The 26,678-nt window shown below is 45.4% G+C and overlaps 1 protein-coding gene across 1 annotated transcript in view; it reads left to right on the top strand.

Moving 5' to 3' along the window:
- Lrig1 (leucine rich repeats and immunoglobulin like domains 1) overlaps positions 1 to 26,678 on the top strand; it is a 98,391-nt gene that overhangs the window by 48,243 nt on the left and 23,470 nt on the right. Inside the window, exons 4-6 of the mRNA XM_028773021.1 lie at positions 21,999 to 22,136; positions 24,184 to 24,327; positions 25,803 to 25,946. Coding sequence (XP_028628854.1) covers positions 21,999 to 22,136; positions 24,184 to 24,327; positions 25,803 to 25,946 — 426 coding nt within the window. The remainder of the gene's footprint in view (positions 1 to 21,998; positions 22,137 to 24,183; positions 24,328 to 25,802; positions 25,947 to 26,678) is intronic.

Raw genomic sequence — 26,678 nt, 5'->3', positions numbered from 1 at the left:
GATTGCCAGTCTAGCTTGCAGATCTGATTCTGGCTGACCACAGGAGCTGTGTTCAGGGCTGCTGTGTCCTGTGAAGCTTAACCCTTCCTGGTGACTTGCAGGAGAGCATAGGGAGTAGAATGTGACTCTCTCTGTGTTCTGGAAAAGTAACTCGTTGTCTCAGAACCTCTTTTCCCTCATTTACAAAATGTGTTCCTTACACACTCCCCATGAGCAAGGTCAAGACTAAAGGGGAGTGGAAGGGACTTTCAGAAAGCATTATCCCATGAGACATGATACATGGCCACTGCTTCTGGCAGGTGGCTTGTCACAGCTCTGTGGACCTTGGTGACCTCTCATGTTTAGGGGTGCAAGATTTGTGAATCAGCCCTTATTCTGTGAGGTGCTTTTGTGTAAGCTATATTCCTTTTAGACAGGCAAAGGTCTGGTTTTCTTTTTGTATCTACTTGGCCTTTATGCATTGCATCTGGAGAGTGTTTAATTGCTGGTAAATTAGGCCAGTTAGCCTTATGTGAAGCTAATTAGGGATGTGATAATCCCTTGTGTGTCCACAAAGCACAGCACTTGAAGATGCTTGTAACTTGTGGCTCCTGGAAGCCCAGGTTGTAGTTCCTGTCAGCTGCAGGCATGCTAGATTGCAGAGCCTCACACACTCCCATCATAGGCTTTAATTAACAAGGGCTCGACCACTTGCCCCACTTGTGAGCATCAGGATACAAGAAGTGCTGCTTTCATTCCCATGTCCCTTACTTGGTGAGGAAGCCAGGGAGGACTAGCTCCCCAAAGTCTTCCTAGTTCCAAGGCAGCAGTAGAGTGGATGCTGGATGAAAATGTCCTTACAGGTGATTCTGGGTCACCTATTCCAGTGGCAGCAAGGCCCCTGGCACAGTCCCTGGCCTGTGGGTCTTTGAACTTTCTCTTGCTCTACTAACTACAGATCTGTTCTACTCTTCGGCACCAGTGCCAGGGGGAAGTGGAGCAGTTTCACCCTATTTCTCATCTTCTATCAGACCATGTAGAAATATGTAAAGCAAAAAAGCCTCCTTTTCTGTTGTGACTCAGTTTAGAAAACACAGGTTTGTGTTGGCAGCCCCTTCATTGGTTTTCTCTTGTCCCCTTCTGACTTGGGCAGTAATTTCTCTGAAACTAGTAGCTGAAGGATCTTTATCTTCTTTGTTCTGAAACTGTCTTCCTGATGCTTGAGAACGGTTTAGTTAGCAGTGTGACCCCTAGGGAGCATGATTATAGGCCATTTTGCTTCCACCAGATGGGCCATAGGTCCATGGTCCACTTGCAGATTCTCACTTTCCTTCTGTGGCGTAGCACAAAGACACATCGGCCTCAACTACTACTGTTGGTACTTAGGTTCTGACTTTCAGTCTGGATACCCGCCATTCTGGATGCAGCTTTAAAGTGTGCTCCTTGTCTCTCACTCACTCAGGATTGTGTTTTCACATCACAATTCCCTTCTTTCTAGGTGTCAACCTTGGGAAGGCCTCATGGAGGAGGTTCGGTTTCCTGCCTGTGTTTAATATCAGGGTATCAAAGAGAATTTGAAAAGCTGGGGTCATCCAGCATGATTTTGATTGGTTATTGCTTTCTCATTGAAGGGATCTGACTTAATATGTTTGTCAAAGAACATGTTTATTTGCATTAATGTTGAGATAATGCCAAAGCCATTTGTCCTTAATAACAAAAATCAGAAAACTCAAGGAAAGCTTTTAATAGGATTGGGTTGGAGTAAGGAAGCTCATTTCATAAAAATAGATCTCAGAAAAAGTAACAGACTTTTGTTAGAAAGGAACAGAATCTGCCAGAAGATTTTTATGTTTAAGATGGAGTGGGCGGAAGTTCAGTAAACTCAAGTTTTGATTCTCAGGGCAGCAGTAGTTTTGTCTGACAAATCAGTCCCATTTCTGTTGAAGGTTTGTGCTTTTCCTCCAGCATTGCTGCACTTAGGTCATTGAGTAGTGGAAGTGGTTCCTCACTTATTGCTGCAGAGGTCATGCTTATGTTCTGATCCTGTAACTCTGCCTTTTTTGCCTGCCAACTCCCCATTTGGAAACTCCATACCCCTGAGCTATAAAAGTCTTGTCTTCCTCACATCCAGGGCTACTCTCTAAAATTCCGACTTAGGGTAAGACAGCTGGCTGGCTAGTCCCCGGTGTACCTCTAAAATAAAGGTTGCTTTCGTTTGCTCTTTCTCCTCACAGTGCTCAGGTTTAGCAATAAAGGAAAAGCAGTAGGGCATAGGCTGGTTCTTAATCAACTTGGCAGTTGTACATTAAGGCATTAAGTCTGATGGGAGGCCCCTGGGAGGGTCCTAGGAGAAGCTCAGTAACAACTGATCTGTGTCTTCCTTTCCTACAGAACAGCATCTACCTACAGAGGAAAGTTGGAGAAACAGATTATCATCATACAAGGGTTGGGTACTGTCTGAGGTCCCTTCAAGTTGCTGATGGATGCATGGCAAGAAAGGCTCTCAGATAAAGAGTCATTTGACCTGAAGCTGCTTATCCTGTCTGTGGTAGTAGAGTATGGTGTAGAGAAAGAGGCATCAGAGGTTAACACAAGAGCCGAAGCCAGTAGGCAGAGAGACAGGAAACCCCTCCCCATCTGGGAATATGAAACAGAAGTTCAAGAGAAAGCCCACAAAATCTTTAAGAGAAGGTGGGTATGATGGGCAGGACCTGCAAAGGATCTCCAGGCTTAGGGCAGGAAGCTTTGACAAAAGTCTTTGTCCTGTCCCAGCTGTCCAGCCCATTCCTATTCTTTGGAGTGACTTTCTCTTCCTTAATACACAATACACTGTCCCTATTCCTATCATCACCGATGTGTCCCTATTGTAATCTTTGTTCTATGACTCAAGAATTTGGAAATCTCAGTGGGTACCCTGTGGACTCTGATAACTCTAATATTAGACTTCCGTTCTTCTCCCTCCCCAAAGTGGGTGTAATTTGCCACTATTCAGCTAGCACAGTGAGACCCTGGGGCATTCAGGGGTACTTGTAGGACAATTAGGATATGGCTAGCTCTATTTTGGGGCCAATTTGCCTTTCTGTATTTTTTCTTTGTCAGAAAGTGGCTGTTAGGCAAGCCAGCAAGCTTCTGTTGAAAGGCGGAAAAGAACCTGTGGACTCAGAACTACAGCCTCATCGGATGCTGGGTACCACCAATGAGCCTCAAAATATAAAATTAAATATCTACTTTACAGAGAGATAAGTTCTGTGTCCCAGCAGCTTCCCAGGGATGCGGCAGTGCAGCCGTCCTTTTGCCCCCAGTTGAAGTGAGCCTTTCTCTGGGAAAGGAGCCCATGTGGCCTGCCTCCTAGAGAGCCTGCCAAATTACACACAGTCATGACTGGTCATTTTCCTTCTCTCCTCCCTCCCCTGTCTTTGAGAGTGGGGGTGGTGGTAAGCCAGGGAGATGAGAGGTACATCTGCAAGTTATTTGCTGAGAAAGTGAAGGAAACACCAGCTGCAGAGCTGGGGGAGCCCAGGCAGGGGGGCACTTGCAGAGTACCAACTTGGTCATGGAGGTCCCTGCCTTTCTGGGAATGCAGCAGCTCAAGTTGTGCTGCTGAGTGCTTATATTAGTTAGGCCTTTGGGTGTTTTCTCTGTTGGGTGTTCTCTCTGTCTGTCTCTGTCTCTCTGTCTCTTTCTCCCTCTCCCTCCCTCTCTCCTTCTCCCTCTTTCCCTCTCTCCCTCTCTCCCTCTCCCCCCTCCCCTTCCCCCTCCCCCCCTCCCCCTCCCCCTCTTCCTCTTCCTCTCCCTCTCCCTCTCCCTCTCCCTCCCTCTCCCTCTCTTGGCTCTTTTTCTCCCTCCCGATCTCCCTCTCCCCCTCTCCCCTTCTCCCCTTCTTTCCCTCTCCCTTTGTTCCTCCCCTCCCCTTTTTCTCTCCCTCTCTCAATATAGTACAGGATCCAGTGGGAATACAGGCTGCTCCTGATGCTTGAGAAACCAGGGAAGACTTGGAGGGGAGGAGCCACTCCTTGCAGCAGCAGGCTCTGAACACCCTCCAGGGCTCTGTGACATGCAGCTTGGAAGCAGAGCTGCTCTGGTTGCACAACCTCCTGTCTGAAAGGGGCTGGCCCCTGCATACACCAGCAGACTCATTCCAACTGGGCCATTTCCTTCTCCCCTCCTCCTCCTCCCCACTTCCTGCAGGTGGCTTCTCTAATCCAGTTAGCACTTGGGGAAGCCTCTTGTGCATGTGCACCTAATCCGAAAATGGCTGGCTTGACTTTGACCTGCAGCCTGACCTTGCAAAGAGGGCTGGGCCTATTGTGTCTGCTCACACCTGGGAGCCATTTTCAGCTGTCCTAGCCCAAGTGGAAGAAATGTGTTTGTGTTTATACCAGACCTTTCCTTCATAAGGCCTGTCATTGTTGGGCAGTATATACGGAATGCAGAATCAACTCACTTGTGCAGAGGTTAACAGTTTGTAAAGATAGGCTAGATTACTTGGTATATTGACAAGCATATAAAATAAACATTTTTAAATTAAAAAATGGTCAGACGTTATCCTTCCACCTTTTTATATATAAAACATTGTTAGCAGATTTGCTGTGTGTAGGCATTGCCCCGTGTGCATTCTGAGATGCAATTCTGTAGTCCAATGAGATGCTAAAGGCACAGAGAAGGCGAGTATCTTCCCTGATGTTCCTTCGTTCCACCTCTCAAGCTGGTTGCTCACTTTGTTCTGGAATGTGTGGTCTGGGAGCTTAGGAGGATTTTTGTCAAGTCCTGAGCTGACATATCAAATTGTATTAGGTGTGAGACATCTTGGAGTGTGGGGCAAGATGCTTCTGTCCAGGTAGTGTTTGCTTTACAAGCATTTCGTTGGCCTCAGGTGAGCACATTTGGCATCCTTCTCATTAAGGATTGCAAATCCACGAAAAGGCTTCATGCCTCTGCAGTTCAGGCTAATCCTCCCCATCCTCTCAGGTAGCTGGTTCTTCTGGGGAGTTATGGCTGTCTACCTCCTACGAGCACAGTCAGAGAAGTGATCTTGCTGCCAGGCCTCTACAGAGCCCCAGCCTCCTTTGTGGAAATGCCAGCCGAGTTGCCCATAACGGGGACCTGCCCTTGAAGACATGACTCTAGGGCAGATTCCGGAGCAGTTTCCTCACTTCCTGGATGTATTTCAAACCCAAACAGCTGAGGTAAAGGTGCCAATTTGTGGTTTCTCTTCCCAGCTTCTTAACTGGGTGCTGAGTGAATGTGGGGAGGCTGCAGCACTGTGGCATCTTGGCCCTGTCTCCAGTGCCAGCAGCCTCTGCACAGCTGCTTGGGACAGAGCCTTGGGGAATAAAAAGATACTATCCATGGGAGAGCTTCTAGGAAGTCACTTCTGGAGCACATGGCTCTGTGGTGAAGGTGAATGGGATCTCCTTGCTTCATACTGTCTCCTGTAGCTTCAGGTTGGAGTGAGGTGGCTCTTGCTTTGTTGCTGTCCTCTGAGCCTCTTGGTTTCCTTTACATGAAATCAGGAGGCCTGGTGTTAGACAGTCTGTCTGCCTGGAATTGATCTTACTTGCAGGTATTCCTTCTAGACGATCTCTTGTAAACCTGTTGGAGTTCAGAAACTGTGTGTGTGTGTGTGTTTCTGTCTGTCTGTCTGTCTGTCTGTCTGTCTGTGTGTGTCTGTGTATGTGTGTTCATTCTTGGCTTTTTGGTATATTAGTTCCTTTATTGGAAGCTGAGGAGTATACCTCCATCACTCCACCAGGCCTTCTGTCAGCTGTGACTGTCCTGGCATTTTGTTCTTGTGACACTTTTTACATTAGGGTAATTGTTGATTGATAAGTGCCTGTGAGAAACAGAAATTCTCTGAATAGCTTTAGTTTCATTTCTTCAGTGGTGCAATCTTGTTAAATTTCACATCCAGGATATTCATATGATATAGTCAAGTCCTAGAGTAGATCCATACCCACTAAAGGCCCTCCTGCGTGGTCATACCCACTTCCTTCCTGCTCCCACACCAAGGAGCTACTGGTCTATACTTTTTTCTTTTAAATGTTCTGAAGATGGAAACTGGTGGGGTTGGTCCTTTTACTGAATGTAATTCCCTGGAGGTTGATAGAGATTATGTGTTGATACTTTGTTCCTTTCTGATACCAGACTGTATTCCATAGTGTGGATATATCATACCTTGTCTAATCTTTCACGCTTTGAAGGGCATCTGTGGGCTTTCCAGAGTTTGATTGTTCTGAATAAAGTTGCTGTGGTGAACATTCATCTAGAGGTTTTTGTGTGAACATAAATTTTCATTTCTCTGGATAAATGCCTCAAAGTACAGGGGACACACTGCATGGTTTGTTTTGCTTTTAAAAAATGGCTAGACTCTTCCAGAATAGCTGTGCCATTTTCTATTTCCACAAGCAATGTATAAATAACCTACTTTTTTTTTTTTCTGGTCAGTGTTTGGTGATAATTTTTTTAAATTTCTCTGGCCATTCTACTAACTTCTTAAAACTATAGATATATTTCATTGTGATTGAAATTTGCATTTCTCTGATGGTCAGTGGTATTGAACATTTTCTCTGATCTTATTTGCTACCTGTGGGCTATTTTTTTTTCTCTTTTTGATACAGCCCAGGCTGGCTCTGAGCTCTCTCTTCTCATAGGTATGCACCCTAGTACTCAACTGTCTATGAATCTTTCTACTGAAATGTCAGACTTCCTAATTATTTTCAAATTAGTTATTTTACTTTACTTTCGGTGTTTGAGTTTTGTAAGTTCTTTACATATTCTACATACTGGGTCTGTGTTGGATGTGTGGTTTGAACATGTTTTCCCCTTGTCTGATATTTGGAGGTAAAGTTCAGTACATTACTTTCTCACCTTCTGGATTGTGCTTTTAGGGTCAGGTCTAAGAATTTGTATAGTACTAAGCTGAAAGATTTTTCACTTGTCTCCCCCACCCCCAATATGTTTTGCAGGCTTACCTTTGGCATTTAAGTGCACAGTGAATGACATGCTTTAAAAGCATGTAATTCCAAGAGAGAAACAGAGCACATGCTCGCTCTTGTGGGACTGCAGAACAGACTGGATGGGGTCTGGTGTTCGGGGGTGCAGAACAGTGGCATTGACTGTGGTGTTGCTCTGGTGCTGTGGCAGTCATGCCATCTATGGGGTGGGTAAGGAGGACATCATTAAAGGGCCAACCCTTAAGCCTATCCTTGATTCTCCAAGTGTACTTAGTTCATATGCTGAAAGGCTTGGGAATTGTGTGGTAAGAGAGAGTCTAAATCTTATGATCAGGAGATCAAACGTCTTCCAGATGAGGCAGGAAACAGGCCTGGTTTTATTTTTAAAGGCACAACATGGTATAACTCCCCAGAGGGAGAGGACTTTGTCTTAGAGGCTTCAGCCAAATGCTAAAACAGCTTCCTCCTCTGCCTGGAACTGCAGGGCTGTTTCAAAGCTGGCTTATGGATCTAGGGGAATGTTTCAGTGGCAGGCAGCCCTTTGGTGGCCCCTGAAGAAAGTTCTAGGACATCCTGGCTCCATCAATTCCCTTTCTGTTCTCTTCTTGTGCTGCTTCTGCTCATAGGACAACATAGCTAGGAGTCTGAGAACACCTAGTTAGCTGGATGACTCCCAGCCAGGATGAAGCCTCTGAGTTTGGATCTGGATGAACCTTCATTTGCATGGTTGGAAGCAGAATGTGGAAGGCTTATCCTTGGAGAATGCTTCCGTGTCACCATGCTTTCAGCCTAGAAATGAGAGGTAGTCTCATCATCTGTGTAGGCGTGGGGAAGCTGACCATCTTAGTCATGTTCAGTGTATAAAGAGGAGATCTGATGCCCTAGAGCAACAATGTGTTTATAGCTTGTGGGCTAAGGGCCTGGAAAGGTGTGTGGGTCATTATGGGTATATATAATGCTTCCTAGTTTCATTTGTTTCCTCAGTATCTTTAGAGACAGGTCCTACCACTGTTCTGATCTCATGGTAGCCCAGCACAAGGGATGCTTCTCTCTGATGGGAAGTTCTGGGTTCTGACCAGTGATGATCTCTTCCCCAAGTATCTAACTACTACCCTCCTCCATCATGAGGCTATTCCACATCCCTGAGGTTGTGGGATTTACATTCTGGCCTCCTGTGTAAAGTTATTTCCATCTACAAAGTAGGAAGGCCAGCCTGTCTGTGGATCAGCACCAGTGAGTTTAATCCAGGTTTCAGCTACCATGGCTTTTTAAAGTGTCTGCCACCTGGAGTAGGCTCATATGCTGTGAGGGTACAGGGTTCTATAGGAGACTCCAGAATGCAGTACCCAGAATCCTCATGTGTGCATAGTACACTCATAGTGAATCAGTGAAGGCTATGCTCCATACATACTCTTTACCTAGGTATTTCCAGATAAAGATTAGGTCTTACAAGGGCCAGAGTGATGGCTCAGTGAGAGCAGGTTGCTCTTCCAGAGGACCAATATTCAATTCTCAGCACCTACATGACTCCAGGCCCAGGAGCTCTGGTGTCCTCTTCTGTCTTGTGCAGGTACTGCACACACGTGCACAGATATATATTCAGAAAAAAACAAAAAACACTTCTACACATAAAAATAAATAAAATCTAAGAAAGTTAAAAAACAAAGGTTGGATCCTACAGCTCAGCATCTAATTCACATTAACTGAGTTTTTTGTTTGTTTGTTTGTTTTTGTTTTTTTTAATAAGCTTATTTACCAACTTGGAAAGCACAGTGGTAATAGTAAGAGTAAAGATTTGATTGCTGTTAGACTCTGGGTGAGGGCTATGTCCTACTCTGTCTGGGACTTTTTAGAGTGGCACCATGCACACTGACAACCCATATATCCTGCTTCTGGCTTACCACATTGGATGGACAACGTTCTGGCATACTTGACACTCAAGGATGACAGGAAGGGTGGCCATATGAAGGACTCTGTGCTCTGTTTGAGAATGTGGGAACAGGGAGGTCACCCTCTTGTTTTTCATCCTAGATACATCTGTTTTCTGGTCCTGCGTAGTGAGGTCAGTAGGAAGAGGGACCACAAGAGCTGGTGACAGAGCCCATTGGTTTTTGGCTCCGGTGCTCCCTTCACAAACCAGCATTTGTGGGGTTCTCTTTCATGAGAACCCTTGCTGGATAGAGCCCTTAGTGGAGAGAGACTATTCCTTCTGGCAGCTTGGTCAGAGTGCCTGGAGTTTGTTGCTGACCTTAAAAGTCCTCTTCCCATCTTGTTTTAAGCAACTGCCATCTCCTACCTTTTCTCCTCCTCCATCCCAGTAACAGGAAGAAAAATCCACATAGTGAACTGCTAGAGGCAAGGGCCTGGGCAGTAACACAAGTGCTGCCTGGCTTTGTCTGATTTGGTTGTTCAGAGACAGCTGTCCAGACCCTGGGGGCTGGGAGACTCTGTGTTCCTCATTGTTCTGTGTAGTTTTCTTTCCTACAGGCATGGGCTGTGACCTAGACCACTTAAGAGACTGGCCTTAGTCATGTTTACTGTAAGTCAGAGAGGCCAGGCTGGCCTTGCCCTTTGGTTGTGCCAGGGATGGAGGCTTGACAGTCTGCAGACTGCTAGTCTAATGGAGGGGGATACAGGGAAGTACCATGGGTGTGCTAGGGTATATGGGGTAGCAGATGTACCACACAGGTAGAGGTGGCTAGGGTCAGAAACAAGGAAAACAGTTTAGGGGAAGATAAAGCTGAGAGAGCACCTGGGGGCCATGGTGGTGACCTTGACTAGGAAAGAAAACATTTGTGGCTTTTCCATGTAGGATGTCTATATGTAGATGGAAATTCTGACGATCTCATGATTCTGATAGACACCCTGCTACCCTGCCTAGATATCAGGACAGATTCCCTTCCTGCAGGAATGGAAGGAAGTCCAAGCCTTTAGAAATCCCAGCCAGTATTGGGGATTCCAGCCTGTGTCCCCAGGGATTAAAGGCAGATGTGGTGTCAGAGCACACTGGTCAGTGGCATCTGATTGGAACCCTTCTGAGGGAGTGGGAAAGCATTGTGCTGGTGACACTAGGATGACTCAGCCTGCTGTCCCCGAGCCAGGCAAAAAGAAATGGCAGCTAGCCTTGATCTAGCAGTGTCTCAGACATGAATCTCAGTAGTTGGGGCTAAGTGAACACCAGAGGTGTAAGTAACTCAGAAACCCACTTCTCCCCGCTGTTTTCTTTAAAATTGCCTATGGGTTCCTTACCTGGAAAGAAAGTTAACACTGCTTTACTTTTAATTCCTCTTCATTGTTAAAAAAATGTTAGGCTTAATGGTTTTACTTGTATTTTCTTCTATGTAATTGTCAGGAGGTTGAGCTAAAGTTGTAATTCACTCAACAAACCTTGGAGGAACAACTTCTGTATTCTAAGCATTTTTCTGGGTACCGAGGGTATAGCAGTTAAGAAGAGAAAGTGGAAACGCCCAGCCAGTGTGTTCCTTGCATTTCTGCTGCTGTAACCTCAGGACTACATGATACTTGAGACTTTTTTTTTGAGGTGGGGGCAGAGATTTGAGACAGTCTCATTTTGCAGCCCAGGATAACTCTGGACTCATTAGGCTGGATTAAAGCTCAGTCTTCCTCTGCCTCATCTCCCGAGTGCTAGGATTATTGGCACGGGCCATCCACACGTGGCTGAGATTTTATTTTTAATTAATATACTTTTAGAGCAGGTCCAGGCTTATAGAATAGTCATACAGTGCAGAGCATTCCTCTGGTACCCTCTTCTACTCCAGTACTTCCTTCCCTTGTCTTACTATGGTTCAGTGTTTATACTTGATGAACCAAAGCTTACACATGATCTCCGGGAATTGCAGTTCTATGGATCTGAATGTGCAGTGACTACCCCGAGACGATAGTTGTTTTACCTATCCCTTCCTGGCAGACTTTACTGTCTTGGTGTTATCTTCTCAGAATTCTCAGAATGTTGTTCTTTGGAGTGTGTATTAGGAAGCCTTTTCATGTGGGCCCTTTTTACCCAGCAACGTACATTTTCCTGAGGACATTCTTTGTTGCTGTTTTATTTGTGTATCTTTATATAGGATGCAGCAACACTCTGGCAGTTAGGACCGCATCTTCATGAGCCAGTTCTCCCCTGGGCTGGTTCCTTCTACACCCAGGCTCCTCATTCTTCCTAATGCTGCAGCTCCTCATGTGGGGACCCTAATCATAAGATTATTTTTGTTGGTACTGTGTAACTGTAACTTTGCTAATGTTATGAATCACAATGTAAATATCTGATATCCAGCATATCTGATATATGACCCTTGTGAAAAGGTTGTTAGAACCCCTAGAGAGGTCGAGACCCAAAAGTTAACCATGCTTTAGACTTAAATGATGCTGACTGCTCCTTGATTGTCCCCGGATTTCTTTTTTGTAGACCTGTAGCTCAGTCCTTGTAAGCCAAGGTGGGGAAACCGAGTTGGATCTGCTGCAGCAGTGTCCCTGGGTCCATGTCTTCACATGGTCGTGAGGCATCAGGTCTTTTTTTTTTTTTTTTTAAAAGAGTTAATGGAAACTGTCTGTTGAGGACCCCAATGGGGTCAGTGATCCTGAAGGAAGTGAGCCGACTGGGAGATTGGTTGACTCAGCCCAGTCCTGCCTTGGAGGGTTGACCCTGCCTGGCGGAGGCTGTTTATCCTGCCACTGGGCTGCTCTTGTTTTTTATCCAATCTCCACCTGAATAAACAGATTCAGAACGTCATCTGCAGCCAGGCTGAGAATCTGCCAAAATTCCCCAGGGAACTGGTGATTCACTAGCAGCAGGGGAAAGAGAGAGGCAGTGAGCAAGAGACCTGCTCACTCTGATTCTCACTTCCTGTCCGCCAAATCATCTGGGCTGGGCCGTCTTAAAAGATACTAGTGTCTTCAAGCAGGTTGTGAGTTCGCACAATGGGACAGATGATTTTGGTTTTCTCTTTAGGAAGATGGTTATAAACTAGGCTAGTGGGGCAACAATACCTCTGATTGTCATGTTGAGCTTTTCTTTAGATTGGCCTTTGAAAGCTCTTCTGTGCTCACTTGGTTTAAAACTCTCCGGCCCTTGTGTTCAGGCTGCTTAAGGCATTAATCTTGATATTAGTCTTGCCAGCTTATACCTTATACATGTTATCATCGCTCTGCTCATTGTTAGGTCCTCACTCAACAGCTTAGCAAGGTGATTGGAGTGAACGTCTGTGGTTCTGAGCTATGTTCCTAATACTTAAGTTTTTTTTTTTTTTTTTTTTTGAGACAGGGTTTCTCTGTGTAGCCCTGGCTGTCCTGGAACTCACTCTGTAGACCAGGCTAGCCTCGAACTCTTGAACTCAGAAATCCGCCTGCCTCTGCCTCCCAAGTGCTGGGATTAAAGGCGTGCGCCACCACTGCCCGGCATACTTAAGTTTTTTTTAACACTTACTCTGAGATGAATGGATGGATAGATAGATACATACATACATAGATAGATTTTTCAGGAGCCAGTCTTCAGTAGTCAGCTTCCACCATGTGGGCCCCAGTGATTGAACTTAAGGTTGCTAGACTTGGCAGCAAGTGTCTTTATCCACTGAGCCATCTCACTGGCCCTTATAACATAATAGGTTTTACTGAGAAGTGGGGGACAGGAGCGAGGTGTGACTTCCGTAAATGAGACAGCATAAAATGGGTACTTGGAACAAACTGTCTCTCAGGTTCATTTCAACCTTGGAGGATGTAGTCTACGAGAAAGCTACCAGTATCCATGTGAGGCTAGAGATGTGCATGCCTGACGACCGTGTGTAATGTCAGGACTGGCCCTTGCATGCCTACAAGATATGCACCAACAGGCATATTTGGAAGACATTCCTGTGTTCATGGTTATGATTTTCACAATAGTCCCAGCTGGAAATACTCCAGTGCTGGTTAAAAAATGGAATGGAAAAAACCAAACAAAAACCAAATAACCAAATTAAATTCCAATAGAAATACCATGCTATAGTTGGGATGGAGGCTCAAGCTTTAGGAGGGTGAGAGCAGTGCCAGTCTGGGCTACACACCTGGACTCTATTACACACACACACACACACACACACACACACAGACATGCATGCATACATATATTTCATTCTCTCAGTAGAAAAGAAGAGTCTGACTAGATCTCAAAATGTGAGCAAAAGTAGCCAGAAATAGAAGAGTTTATGTGGAATGATTTTGTGTATATAAAGCATACAAATAGACACAACCATTCATGTTTAGAAGAAATTATAGGTTTGGTTTGAGAAGAGTAACAGCTAAGAGAATGTCAGGAGGTAGCAGTTTCCTGTCTTGATCTGAGTGATGATCATGTGGATTGTGTATGCGCTTTTTAATAAAATATGCTGAACTCTGAATGTATAACTTATGTATAAAAGTCACTGAGACTTTTATATTGTAAAAATGTTTATAAATGTATATAAATAAATATCCTGTGGCCTGCTCAGGGGTGCCTTGTTCCTTTGAACTCGTCATCTGCATTGTGGTTTGTGGTGGAACTAAAGGTCATCATCAGTGATTGGATGTGGGGACTAGTGAATGGGCCAGCTTCAGCCTTTCCATCATGAGGCATTTGTATGCTGCACTGTTTTACCTTCAGGAGGGTCTCTGGTTGTCTCACATTGCGCCAGTTACACGTATGATGTGTTAAGCTATATCGTAGTTCCCCATGTCACCTGTGGATGCCTTCAGTTGTTCTGACTGGACTTTGAGTGCCTGCTAAGGTTGAGCAGTGGGCTGTGTCCTAAGTGGCAGAGTCTCATAACCCCAGAGCAGGGCTGTGGCATGCAAAGTGCTCTCTCTGCAGCCAGCGTTGCCCTGCTGGAGGGTCTGATCAGCTGCCTCCAGGATGGCTGTGGGAATGGTGGGCTGGAGGTGAGAGACTGGAAGGTATGCTGGGCATGTTACAGGGTTTTTTTCCTGCTTAGGTCTAGATTGTATTAAAAAAAAATGTTTTCTTCAGAGGTTCAAGTAAAGAGTTGTAATTTGGATTTTTGCTAATTTTAGCAATTTAAAATTATGAAAGATTTTGTATTTCTTGTTAAGAGTTCGCAGTCATCATAATGGCTTGAGAGAACGAAAGATCATCAATGACTGGATGTGAAGACGAGTTGGCCAGCTCAGTCTGCTTCAGAGTAGCTGGGACAGTTTTAGAGAGACACACAGTATGGCTGTCTGTGTGCTCCGCAATAGCCACATTGGCTGAACTTTTCCATCAGCTCCAGGATGTAACCTGGGTCATCTTCAAAGAACATGCCAATGCTGGGAACCTGGGTTTCAATTACTCCTGAAGAGCTGGAAAAGACGGGCAGTAAAGAGTGCAGCTAGAGATGTCCGATGTGGGTGAGGAAGAAAGGGAGGCAGCTAAACCTGGTAGAGAAAGGAGACTGACACACAGGTACAAAACTGTACCACACCTAGAATTAGAGTCTCTCCTAGAAACAGAAACTGATTGCTATCAAGAAGGTAGCAAATAATAACACGTGCCCAGTCCTGGCCTGCTGCTTGCTTCTGTTAGTAAGGTTTCAATAGAACACAACCACGCTGACTTTGTATTGTCTATGCTGCTTAGACACCATAGAAGCCGAATTTGAATCTGAGTAGTGGCAAACATCACATGGCTTACAAAACTTAAGTTATTCACCACTTGGCCTCTTACAGAGTAAGTTTGCTGGTACAGTGAGTGGGTACATAATATCAGGAACCAGAAATCGCCCCTTGACCTACCTCCTGTGTTCCTGTGTCTTTGATCCACTCACCTCTCCTCCTGGCTGTGATCTCTGACATAAGATCTTTTCCACTACTAAGGGGACTTTGTGAGCCAGGCTTCACAGGGTGGAGTGGAACAGGTGCTCACGATAAGAAGTCGTAAGTGCTCTTTTGCATGCCTTGGTATGTTTTACTGTCTAATTTAACATCGGCTCTGAAAATGTCGCCAAGTAGAAGGGAGCTTATCACGCTTATACTCCTCCTTTGAAGACTGAAATTATTTTTGAAGCCTTTAGCAGGTGTTCCTGTAACAGACTTCTGCTGTATCAGGTTTTCCTTACCCCAGAGGGCAGCCTGGGGGTTAAACTATCACTTGATAGAAGTGAGTACCATGTGACCAGGCTGCTACTCTCTACCCCAAATTCCTGACTTGCAGAATCACTGGCTTTGTGAGTGTTCCTTTGATGAGGCCATTGCTACCCCCTGCCTTGCACTGTCCTTTTGTTAAAGCAACTTGTAGCCTTCTGCTGCTTCAGTTGCCCAATGAGGAAACAGCTGTCTGTGAGCTAGTCTTTCCTCCAGTGTGAGTGAGACCTTTGGTTCCATCTGCCGTGCTTGCCTAGGCTTGGTTCCACAAGTCCTGTACCCATATGCTGTTCATGTAGAACTCTGGGAAGTTGGGACTGGTGGGAGCCAGTTTACATAGATCCATAAGAGTTGATCAAGAAATAGCTAGTAGTTGGAGAGATGGCATACCAGTTAAGAGTATGTATTGCTTACCTAGAATACCTAGGCTTGATTCTCAGCACTTAAAACTGCCATAACTCTGGTTTCAGGGACTATGAAGCTTTGTTTTGACTTTTGTGGGCACAGGTCCTTTTGAGATACAGTGGCATACATGTAGGCAAAACTTACCCATACATATAAAATAAAGTTAAAAAGAAAAAGAAATAGCCAGATAGTATGCAAATAGAGTCAAACTTTTCTGTGTACTTGCTGGGAGAACCTTAGTGTGCCAGGCCAAGACTCAAGTTCTTCTGGGTTTGCCTCTCACCTCCTCTTACATCTTAGCTGTGACCTCAGTCAAGTAAATTCCAACATTTGTTTTTGCACCACAAAGCCCTTCATTGCTTTGAACCTTCTAACTAGAAATGGTAGTCATATTTACCAGGTTAGATTGCTGTTTGGTTTCATTGTTTTGCCTAGGGCTGGCTATATGACATGCAGCAGTTGATCAGCTATGGTTAAGAACTTGGAGATGAGTCAGAGGTTATGGAGATGAGTGTGGACCTTCTTGGTAGGTGAGCAGAAAGATTAATGGGTGATGGAAAATGACGTGTTTGAATATTCATTAAGAATGGGGTGTTTTCTTACCTGGGCTTCATGGGACTCTGTATTAAGCAAACAAGCAAGCAAACAAAAAGAATAGGAAGTTTTGTGCCATGATGTGCTGTCTTGAGTTGGTGCAACAGATGAGCTTTTAGGTCCTTTGCTTTCAGGAAGGAGGGGAGGGATCTCTATGTGATTCCATGCTTGTCCTTTTCTCTAGACTTAAGAGTGGAGAGCTAGAAGGCAGGGCCAGCAACCAAGAAGAAATGGTGTTGGGGGTGTTCGTCACTCATGGGTCAAAGATGTGCACTTGCTGTGGGAACAAGAAGGGGATCTACCCTAGCTGGTTGGAGGTCAGTCTTGGATTTGCTGTAAAGTCTGGCTCACTGAGACAGCTTGGTTGTTCCAGGGGCTGGGGATGGTATTCTTGCCACGGAAGAAGGCTTGGTTCCTAAGTGAAGCTGAGAGCTCTGACTCAGTTCTTTGTTCCTGAGAGAAGAGCCAGGCTTACCTCTTTGCATTGAAATGTGCAGTGGAACAGGAGGGAACCAGTCATCCATTCATTGTTCTCACTTTTTTTTTTTTCCAAAGTACTTTCTATGAACTAGATCCACAGATTGCTTCTGAGGATACAATGACTAATAAAGCAAGGACTCATTTTATTGAGCAACTGCTAGAACATGTCAGGTCATATCAGTCTATGGATTTTAGGAACTTCATACTCCACTTTACAAATGGGACCCTTTAAGATTCACACCTGTGAGTAACACCATGGGGTTGTGAACTTGAGTGACAGGACTCACAGCATATCTCCAGTAGGGCTGTGCCATGTTTCAGGCAAGGGTCCTCAGGAAGATCTCATGCAGGTTCACACAGATTGTCTTTCAAGGAGAGTGCAGACTTCTGTAGGGTCAGCTGCAACATCCAGACTCTGAGCTTGGGTGGGGCCCAGGGTGTAGTTGATGGCAGAGATGAAGCCCCAGAGAGAACGTGGTTTGTGTTCTCAGCAGCTGAGCTGCCTTGGACATGACATAGGTGTTCGCATTTGGGCGGGACTCTCACAAGACCTGTGCCATAGCAAACTTCTTCCCGCTCCTGTTGATTCTGCCTGGAGTTCTTTGCTTGGGCAGTTTCTGTTGCAAGAATGTTGGTGAGTCCCGTTTGTGTGCTGACCCGTAGCTCTTTTGCATGTAGCTGCATTCCCTCTTGGTGACCTGTATTGTAGCTCGTACCCTTTTGCATGTAGCTGCATTCCCTCTTGGTGACCTGTATTGCAGCTCGTACCCTTCTAGTGCCTGGAGGCACAGTCGGAAGTAGAAGCACGTCTTTCTTCATGGCAGCATGCCGTGGTGGGAAAGAAGATGGTGACCTAGATTAAGTAAGCACCCAGTGTAGCAGATAGCAATTAGAGTGCAGACAAGGCGGGTGATGGGGATGCATACGGGTGTGTGATTTCAGAAAGGGTAGCCAGGAAAGCCTCACTAGCAGGGAGTAGAGGATGAGACACATGGCTCTGTGGAGAGGCAGTGTCCCAGGCAGTAGAAGCAGGAAGTGCAAAGGCCAGTGGCTTCTCCAGTGGGGACAGATACAGGGCAGAGCATCTGAAATTGAAGAGTAGGAACTTAGGCAGGTCTGTGACAGACACTGACTATGCTTTAGAGGCCTTAAGTGACAGGTCAGTTGTTTTCAGGAGAAGAGTGTCAGGAACCAAGACTCATTTTGTTTAGATTCTAAATTGTGTTTTATTTTTAACTGAAGATAAGATAGACATGAAAATTAAGCAGACAGTTCAGTAGTTTTGTTGTTGTACAGCCTTTCTTGAGATGTTCCCTGTCCTGCAATACTAAAACTCCATGTCCACTACCAATCAATCTTTATTGTCTTTTTTTTTTTTTAAGTCCCTGATTTTGCAACCACTTTTGTATTTTATTTTCTGGTGCCTGCCCACCCTCCTTTCCTTCCTTTTGAAACAGGGTCTCATCATGTAGCCTAGGGTACCTAGAACTCTCTGGAACTTGCCATGTCTTTGAGATTGGCTTCAAACTTGCAGTCCTCAGGGTTAGGGTTAGGGTTAGGGTTAGGGTTAGGGTTAGGGTTAGGGTTAGAGCTTAGATTCTAGCATCAAGTAATGCTGGGCATTCTGTAAATACCCAGAGCTCCAGCACTGAGAGACCTAATGATACCCTCTTCAGGCCTGCATATCTGCACAGGTTTGTATTACACACACACACACGCACACACACACAGACAGACACAGTATATCTCTTTGAAACTTTATAATTGTAAGTCCTAAGAATGCCACTTTGTATATGTTGTACAAAATGGTTGAAATTTGGTTAGGTCCATGTACAACAAACTATTGGAAATTCTATCCTCATTTAAAACAGAATTCATTGAACAATGTGTTTGTGTGTGTGTGTGTGTGTGTGTGTGTGTGTGTTTGTGTCTGTGTGTGAAACTCAGGTCAGCAACTCAAGCAACAATTTTTAAAATGTAATATTTGAATATATTTCAGAGGTGAACTAGTATGAAACTTGTTCAGTAATGACTGGAAAGTTTAGAAATCTTTGCTTTTTAGAGTTAAACAATTACATTTCTGTAAGAACAGAAAGCTTACACAATGGTAGGCATATGGGTGTATAAAATAGTTATACAAAATAAGCTTACTTGCAATAGGCCGTCAATTATTTTGAAACATTTCTTTGGTGTATATATAAACCGTATTTAAAAGCACTGGAGTTTATAACTGACAGTTGTTTCAAATGTGAGCTGAGATGTGTTTCTGTAGCATGCGTACATTCACAGCACAGCCATTGGTATTTAGACCCTGGGCTGCAGTGAAGCCACGTGACATGCCATGGGTATGTGCAATTGGAAGCATCGTGGACTCATGACACATTAAATTTTGAATTAATATTTTGTCATCGTACATTCAGAAACCCATTACCAAGTTTTTGCCTCCTCCAAACATTCCGTTATGTGACCCCCATATATGTGGCACACACAATTTAGGCAGCTGTAGTTTATCCCGAATTTTCTTTATTCATCTGCTACTAGACATTTGGGTTGCTTCATCTTTTGAATCTTCTGAATAATACTCCTATGAACACATGAGAATGTCCCCTTGAGATCTGCCTTGTGTTTTGGGGTGCTCAGAGGTGGCAATTCTGTGCTACAGTTTAGATAATTGTTTAGTCATACTGTTTTCTGCAGCACCCTTCACTCCCCCTACTGCTTGCTGGAGTCTGATTTCTCCACATTCTTTCTCTTGTGTTCCTTTGATAGTAGCTACCATAACTTTGATTTATGCTTCACTTAGGAACACTGATACCTGTTGACCATTTGTGCATCTTCTTTGGGAAATGTCTATTTAAGTCTTCTGCTGATTAACATACATTATTTCTATGTTCTTTGTGTATATGTGTGTTTATGTGACTGTATTCCATGTCTGAAGCTGGTTGTACATGGTATCAGGTCTCCTGTGAGCTGCTGTTACAGGCTCTTGTGAGCATCCCGACATTCATGGTGGAAACTGTGTTATCTCTATAGCCCCCTTTGCTGAGATTTTAATCAGGATGATTTGTTGTTGAATTGTAGTGGTTCTTTATCTAAACCCAGAATGCTTAAGTTTCATATATAAATGGATGCAGTACTTGTATGTCCCTGTGTATAGTACTTGAAGTCTCTGGATTACATTTAATACCCAGTACAGTTCAAATACTTTGAAATAATTATCTTACTCTTATGCTGTTGCTTCAGGAATGATGACAAGAAGAATTTTCATGTGTGCAGTACAGGCGTGATCACTTTTTAGCCTCCTGAGTATCTTGTGAATGCATTTGTTAAAATCAGCAGGTGTAAGACCCTCAGGCTTCAAGTTGACTTGCTTCACCCTATTCAGATGCTTGATCTGCAGATATCTTCCCCATTTGTGACCCCATTGGTTCCTTCAGTGGCTGCCTTGGGACCTGACTGCAGGTAGTAGTGCTCACCTGGCTGTCTTTGCTGACCAATAGGTGTTCCTCTTGCTGCAGTGCCCGGTTCCTAAGACCCCTTTTCTAATTCTCTTGTCTCCTTTTCTGGTGGCTACCCTTCTCACTTGGCCCACTGAGTGACTCCTGGTTTGGTTCCGCCTGACAAGCCAGCTCTTAAGTCTGAGCCAACTCCTAATCTCCTCACCTGGCTCTTCCTGCCTCAGTCCTCCTCTCAGGCCTGAGGACTTCTCCCTGTTTCACCCTTCGCAGAGCTCATGCTTCACTCCCACAGTCTCTTCATCTCCATGGCTGCCTCTCTGCTCAGTGGGGAACTTTTCCCACTGTGTGAAAATGTCTTGTCTTCTTAACAGTGGCATCTGTCCAGAATGGGGGCCTAGAATGCGGTTCAGTGGATAAATATACTGCCAAGAAAGAAGAAAAAGTGTAAAACAAAAGACAAAGACAGAGGAGACAGAGGGGAGGTGTGGGGGAGAGAAGAGAGGCAAGACTGTCACAGGGCTTGCTTGTGTCAGCTTCAGAGTGCCAGACTCTTTTGTGGAGCCTGGCCTTCTCTGTCCAGGTCCTCTGTTCCTGGCTCCCTGGAACTATATTCAGAATTCCCGGATGAGGCCCAGTGCTGTGGCCTTTATTTCTTGTTCTTTTTCTTCCCATACTTTACATAATAAAGCTTCTATTTTTCTTTTGGAGTCAGAAAACTGAAGAGACCGCCTTTATTAGAGACATTACTAAAGAACTCAGGAAGCAGCTTGGGGAGGAGCCTGGAGAGGTAAAGGGACAGGGTCCCTCCTCTCAGGGAAGTCTGTCTCTCCCCAGCACAGTGGTGCAAATGCATTTTGAGTTTCAGGGCCTGGGAGATTTGTGAAGAGAACAAAGGGGCCTGACAGTCCCAGAGCTTCTGGGAAAGAGGTCCTTGTTTATGCCTGTTGGAACTGATTCGGTCAAGTGTTTGTTTAAAGGAGATGCCACTTGGTAAGCAACACCAAGTATTTGGGTTTTGTTCCAGAAGGCTTTTGATTGGCTGGAGAGCTGCCCCTGTTTACTCATAGCTGGCAGAGTGTGTGCCTGGGACCCACAGTCTCAGCACTACCACCCAGCAAACTTTTCACTGTGGCCCAACTAGGCAGTGCCAAACCTGCATCAGTGTCCCCACTCCCGCCCGCACCCCGTTGTCTTTCTCCTGATGACTTGCTAATGCTGCTTAGTTAGGTTTTGGGTTTTGCAGAAAGAGGATTAAAGGTGAGAATAAGTCATGGCAAGGAAATTAAGCACTGAAGTACTCCCCAGAATTTTCAGTGTGGTTTAAGCTAGCAGGCTGTGTTCTCCTCTTTCAGATCTTTCAGATGAGAAAACCAAGGCCCAGAGTCACCAAGGGCGGAGATTCAGGGACTTGGTCCTGGCTGGGCTCAGCAATGAGCTCCTGCCTCATTTCAGAGTCAGGTTCAGTCCTCATTACCATAGTGTTCTTTACAGTTTCATTTGTCTTCATGCCTGGCATGTAGTATATGTCAATAGACTGGGACTTGTGACATACTTGGTTGGATTGAACTGAGCTCTGGTGCCTGCAGTCTTTAGTCGCAATGCTAGACTGGGTTCCAGAGTTCAGAGATGGGGTTCGATTGGGACAGCTTGGTGCATTTGCATGTCCTCTATGCACTGAGCATACCATCTCTCTGTGTTCTTCTTTTGGGTGGAACAGCTGAGGCACAGTTTTAGGTGAACAGCTTATTCTGCACAGAAAATATAACATAGAACCAGCAGATGATAATGCAATAGAAAGAGGAAATGCCACATACTGCATGTCACTGAATTCTAGTTTTAGGTAAAAGTAGAATTGCAGAAACAGTGGGGAAGACAAGAGTTTGTTATCGTGCCTCCTGCTTAGTTTCAGGGAGTACACAATCCAGAGTGCATGCATGCGTGTGTGTGCTTGTGCGTGTGTGTATTTTGTGCATGATTGTTGGGGGTAGTCAGCTGCCATCTTACCCTTACCCCTGCTCTGTTTCAGGCAGCACAACAAGATTTTTAGCGTAGATGGAAGTCAGCTGAAGTCATACCTGTCCTTGGAAGTGCTGGATCTGAGTTCGAACAACATCACGGAAATACGGAGCTCCTGTTTCCCAAACGGCCTGCGTGTAAGGGAACTGTAAGTGTCTCTGCTGTCCGTGTACCTCAGCTTCTAGACCTTGTAATAGCTGCCCTGGTGACCGTCCTGGACACAGGATGGGTGCTTGCTTCACTCTGGCTCTGGCTTGGTTAAGTCCATGAGGTTGTACAAGCCTTTGTTTGGCAGACCAAGGATAGGGTCTACTCATAATCCCTTGGGCACTTGTTGTAGACCATTTCCAGCTCCCTATAGTACTCTTTGGTGTTACAGGCAGAAGGCAGCACCAAGGTAGGAAGAAGTTAATTGGTTATCCAAGGAACCTCCCCTCACCGTGCAGAGCCCAGGAGTTAGGTCTTGGCTCTCTGCTCACAAATAGTTTTGCTCTCATGCTGTGGGTTCTTTCCCTGAGAAATTTGTGGGGAAGAGTTGGGTGATTAGTGGATACACATCAGAGGGATATAGGTTTATAGAGCTTGTATTTCTAGCATCAGAGACCACTCAAATAAGCTGTGTTGCGTTATGGCTGGCTTCTTTGCAGAGGGCAGCTATTCAGCTTTGTAGCTGTTTTAGATGTCTTTTTTTATAAATAAAAACCCATCTCAGTACCTGCCTCACACAGAGTGGATGGTAGACAGGAATGAGGAAGCTAAACCTATGTAATCCACTTGCTGCTGGTAGGAAGATGTTGCTTTGGGGCAGAATCTGAGGACCGAGGCTAAAGGAACAGTCTCTAGTTACAAGTGCATTTCTTCCCATCCCCTTCCTGTTTCTGGGTTGTTCTATAGCTCATTTGCAAGGCTGCTGTAGGACTCACTGTGACCCATCTTCTCAGGGAGGGTGACACTTGGTATATCTTTTCCAAGTCATTCTGAAACTCCAGGGACAGAAGTGATTGCTTTCTGAGAGTTCATTAAGGTATAAAAATAACAAGAGGCTTTGGCTTCCGTGAAGCCCTGGGAGGGGGCTTTCTAAAGGTGTCTATCCAGCTACTACCTGGTATTTCTTGTGTATAGAGAGCCACCTACTGCTACCATGGATTGCACTGTCCTCTCACTGCAAAGATACAGAGGGCACTTTCTCCTCGGCAGCTGTTGACTGCTGTATCTCCATCATACTGACGGCTCTTTAATTGGAGTGTTAAGAACAAACAGTCCAGCCCCGTTTGCAGAGTCCTCATGTGCCCTGCTCTCGGCTGCTGCCTGATGGCGGGAACACAAGTGCCTCATTCCCTCTTGGCACACAAGCCATTGTGGTTGAAGATTCTCTCTAGTCTGTCTCATTTGCACTTAAGCTTTTGTCTGGGGAAGGCAGGAAGAGGTATGGGGTGGTCTCTTGTGAGGAGACTGTATCCCATCTTCTATGTCTTGTCTTTTTACTACCTGATAGAATTTGTTCTCTGAGCTGCTTGCATCTGAACTATATTCGGCCATTTAATTTTGAGCAAGAGTCCCTTCCTGTGTAGTCACAGGAGGCTACCCCAGGCATGCACAGTGTGCCGCCAAATGAAGATGTATCTCTTGTTTTCTAAAGGACTCATAGAGGTCTCTAAGTGCTTCTTGAAGTTGTTAGAATCATTTAAATGAATGGTTTGTGCATCTTCATTATGTACGTCATACAGTTAGAGCCTCTTCAGGATTAAATAGAGGCTGTTTCTTTAAGATGTAAAACCCACTGACCTTGCCTCCCAATTGATTTTTTTTCCTTCTGTTAGGCTTTCCTGGCCAGCCTGAACTAGTGGGTGGTGAGGCAGGGATCTGCAGGTTCTCCTGAGGCAGGCATTGTGCTGTGCAGCTGCTATGGGCAAAGGTTAGTCATGCCCATCAGCACAAGCACAGTGCTTTGTGCTGCAGTAAGGCCCACGTCGGTGTCTTCTCTTCATCAGACATCTCTGCTACTGACATTCCCAAGTTCCCTGTCTTCAAGTCAGGGCAGGCTTGGGAGCCTTTCTATAATAAACAACTCAGTGAGATCTGTCCCTCTGGGTCTGCCTTAGCACTTTTCCTAGCAGACCCAGCTGGGCCTGGAGCCACAAGGAGTGAAGAAGGCCTCCTACTGCCACTACAGTTTCTCTCCTGAATCATTCCAGCAACTTGGCAAGCAACCGCATCAGCATCCTGGAGTCTGGAGCATTTGATGGTCTGTCACGGTCACTGCTGACTCTTCGTCTGAGCAAAAACAGGATCACCCAGCTTCCTGTGAAAGCGTTCAAGCTACCCAGGCTGACACAACTGTGAGTATAGAAACCTGCACTTTAATTAAGGTTAGCCAAACTTTACGGGGGCCAGATTTCCCCAAGGACCCTGTACCAATCGCCACCCCTTCCTCAGCCCCCTGGTAAAGCTCTGCATAAACTATCATTTATGACCCTACTGCAACACCTAATAAAAGCAAATTAGGAGCTGGGTCTGGTGCTGGCAGGCTGCCTCAGATGGCCAAGGAAAAGACCCACATGCTTAGATGCTTGTCCTCCCTGACGCTGTACTTCTGAAATGCAGTACCTGCCTCCTCACCATTGATGTTTCTTCCCCCCACCTCAACTCTTGATCCTCCTGCCTCAGCCTCCCAAGTGCTGGGATCACAGACACACATCACCACCTTCACTGCAGTTGCTTTCTCATCTCGGCTTTTTAGCAATGTTTAAGGCGCTGAGGCTATCTGTAGTTTGGATGTGAAGGTATCTGATCCTTCTGTGGGAGTTTGGTTGAAGTTAATCTGATCAGAGGCAGCTGTCTCTTCATTTCCTAAATTTTAGAAGGTTAGCTGGTTTGGTTTCATATAAAAGGATTTAGTCGTGTTTCTTTCCAGGTATCCTAAAATGGCACAGGGTGCTAGAAACCATATATTAACCAAAACTCACCAGTCAGTAAAAAGGTTCTTCAACTCTTTGTTTACCTGTGTCTTCCTTTTAGCAGAAGAGTATATTTTAGGAAAATAAGCTGAAATTGAAAATTTGGTTTAACTAGAATGAAGCAGTTACAGATCAGGCTGGCACAGGGCGGAGTGTGCCCTGTCAGCGTTGCTCCTGGGTATGGGAGCTTGACTTTGCTCTTTTCAGTCTAAGAAGCTGAAGAGGCTGGGTGTGAAGCAGGGTCATGAGACACTGCAAAAATATTTGGGGGAAAACCAAGGCCTTTCTAATTAGTGCAGTGTTCTCCCACCTTCCCAAGAGTTGCTAATGGGATACAGCTGACCCAGATTCCTGATATCTGTTGGTCAACTAAGGTTGTTCTGCTAGGACTAGGTGCCAAGTGTGTATTTGCCCCACCCCCACTCTCTACAGGCCATCACTTCTTCGAATTGCACAGAGGTCTGTCAGATGCTCTGAGTTGAAGTTTTGCTGATACTGGTACCCAGAGGTTAGGATTTTCTTGGGTTGACGCATCTGGTATGGATTTCTGTTGCTGAGCTAAGAGACACATCAGCTAAAAAATGTACCTCTGAGTCGTGCCCAGGGCCTGCTCTAGGATCATGAATGGTGGCTGTTCTGAGGGAAGTACTGCGAGGTGGTTATGTTCCCACAGTACCAGGGCTGTACGGAGCTAGCTATACAGCATTCACTGTACTTCTAGGGTGTCACCCTTGCTGTTCACAGTGCCAGTGTGCCAGCTGAGGAGTACCCTCCTCCATGGTTTCATCATTGACTTGGAATGGTGCAGGCTAGATGTGCACAAGGGATGTTCTGACCTGATGGCTTCATCTCCATAGGGACCTGAATCGGAATCGGATTCGGCTGATTGAGGGCCTCACATTTCAGGGGCTCGATAGCTTGGAAGTGCTGAAGCTTCAACGAAATAACATCAGCAAGCTGACGGATGGTGCCTTCTGGGGGCTGTCGAAGATGCATGTGCTGTAAGTGTGGGCATCCCTCCTGGGCTCTGGGAAGATGTGGGCGTGAGAATGGTGGCCACGTGGACCCCGCCCTTTGGGCCTCTTTCTGCACAATGAGCTAAGACCTAGGTTGTTTTCCTTGCCAGGGAAAAGGGGGTTTTAATGGACACATGGTCAGCTAAGGAAGTGGAAAGAGATGGATTGCACTAGTCTTCTGGGCCTGCTCTCTACCCCCACTTCCTCCACAAACCTAAGAGTGCAGAGCGATTCCCTCCCCACATCCTCTCCACTCCCACACCTTATCGGGAGTCCCTTCTTCCCTCACACCGGGCCAATAGTCTTTCTTGATGTGCAGGTGGGCCAAAATGCATAGTTCATCTTGGGAGATTTATTCCTGTCTTGTGAGCTAATCAAGACACTGAGTGCAGATGTGCAGCTTTTCTCAGGGGAGTTTCCAGCCAGATGTGTGCAGCAGCAGAGCTGCCTGCTGCCAGAATAATGAAAAAAGAACAGCAGAGAGGCAATTACTGATCTTCTGATTTTAAACCTCTACAGTTGTTTAAGTCTAGAGTAATGAATCTGCATAATAAGGAAGTAAAGACAAGGTGGTGTTACACCATCCTACCCCTCCCCCAGTTTGTTTTCCATGAGGCAGTCATTTCCAGCCACCCCTATCTTTGGTTTTCTGGTTTTCATGTTTGCAAGTGTCTCCTTTCAGGTGGACACAACTATACCACTGCCTTTACCTGTGTC

This window comes from Grammomys surdaster, unplaced genomic scaffold, assembly GCF_004785775.1.
Source record: "Grammomys surdaster isolate TR1022 unplaced genomic scaffold, NIH_TR_1.0 220, whole genome shotgun sequence".
Taxonomy (NCBI): Eukaryota; Metazoa; Chordata; class Mammalia; order Rodentia; family Muridae; genus Grammomys; species Grammomys surdaster.
This window is presented reverse-complemented; position numbering and strand designations above follow the sequence as displayed.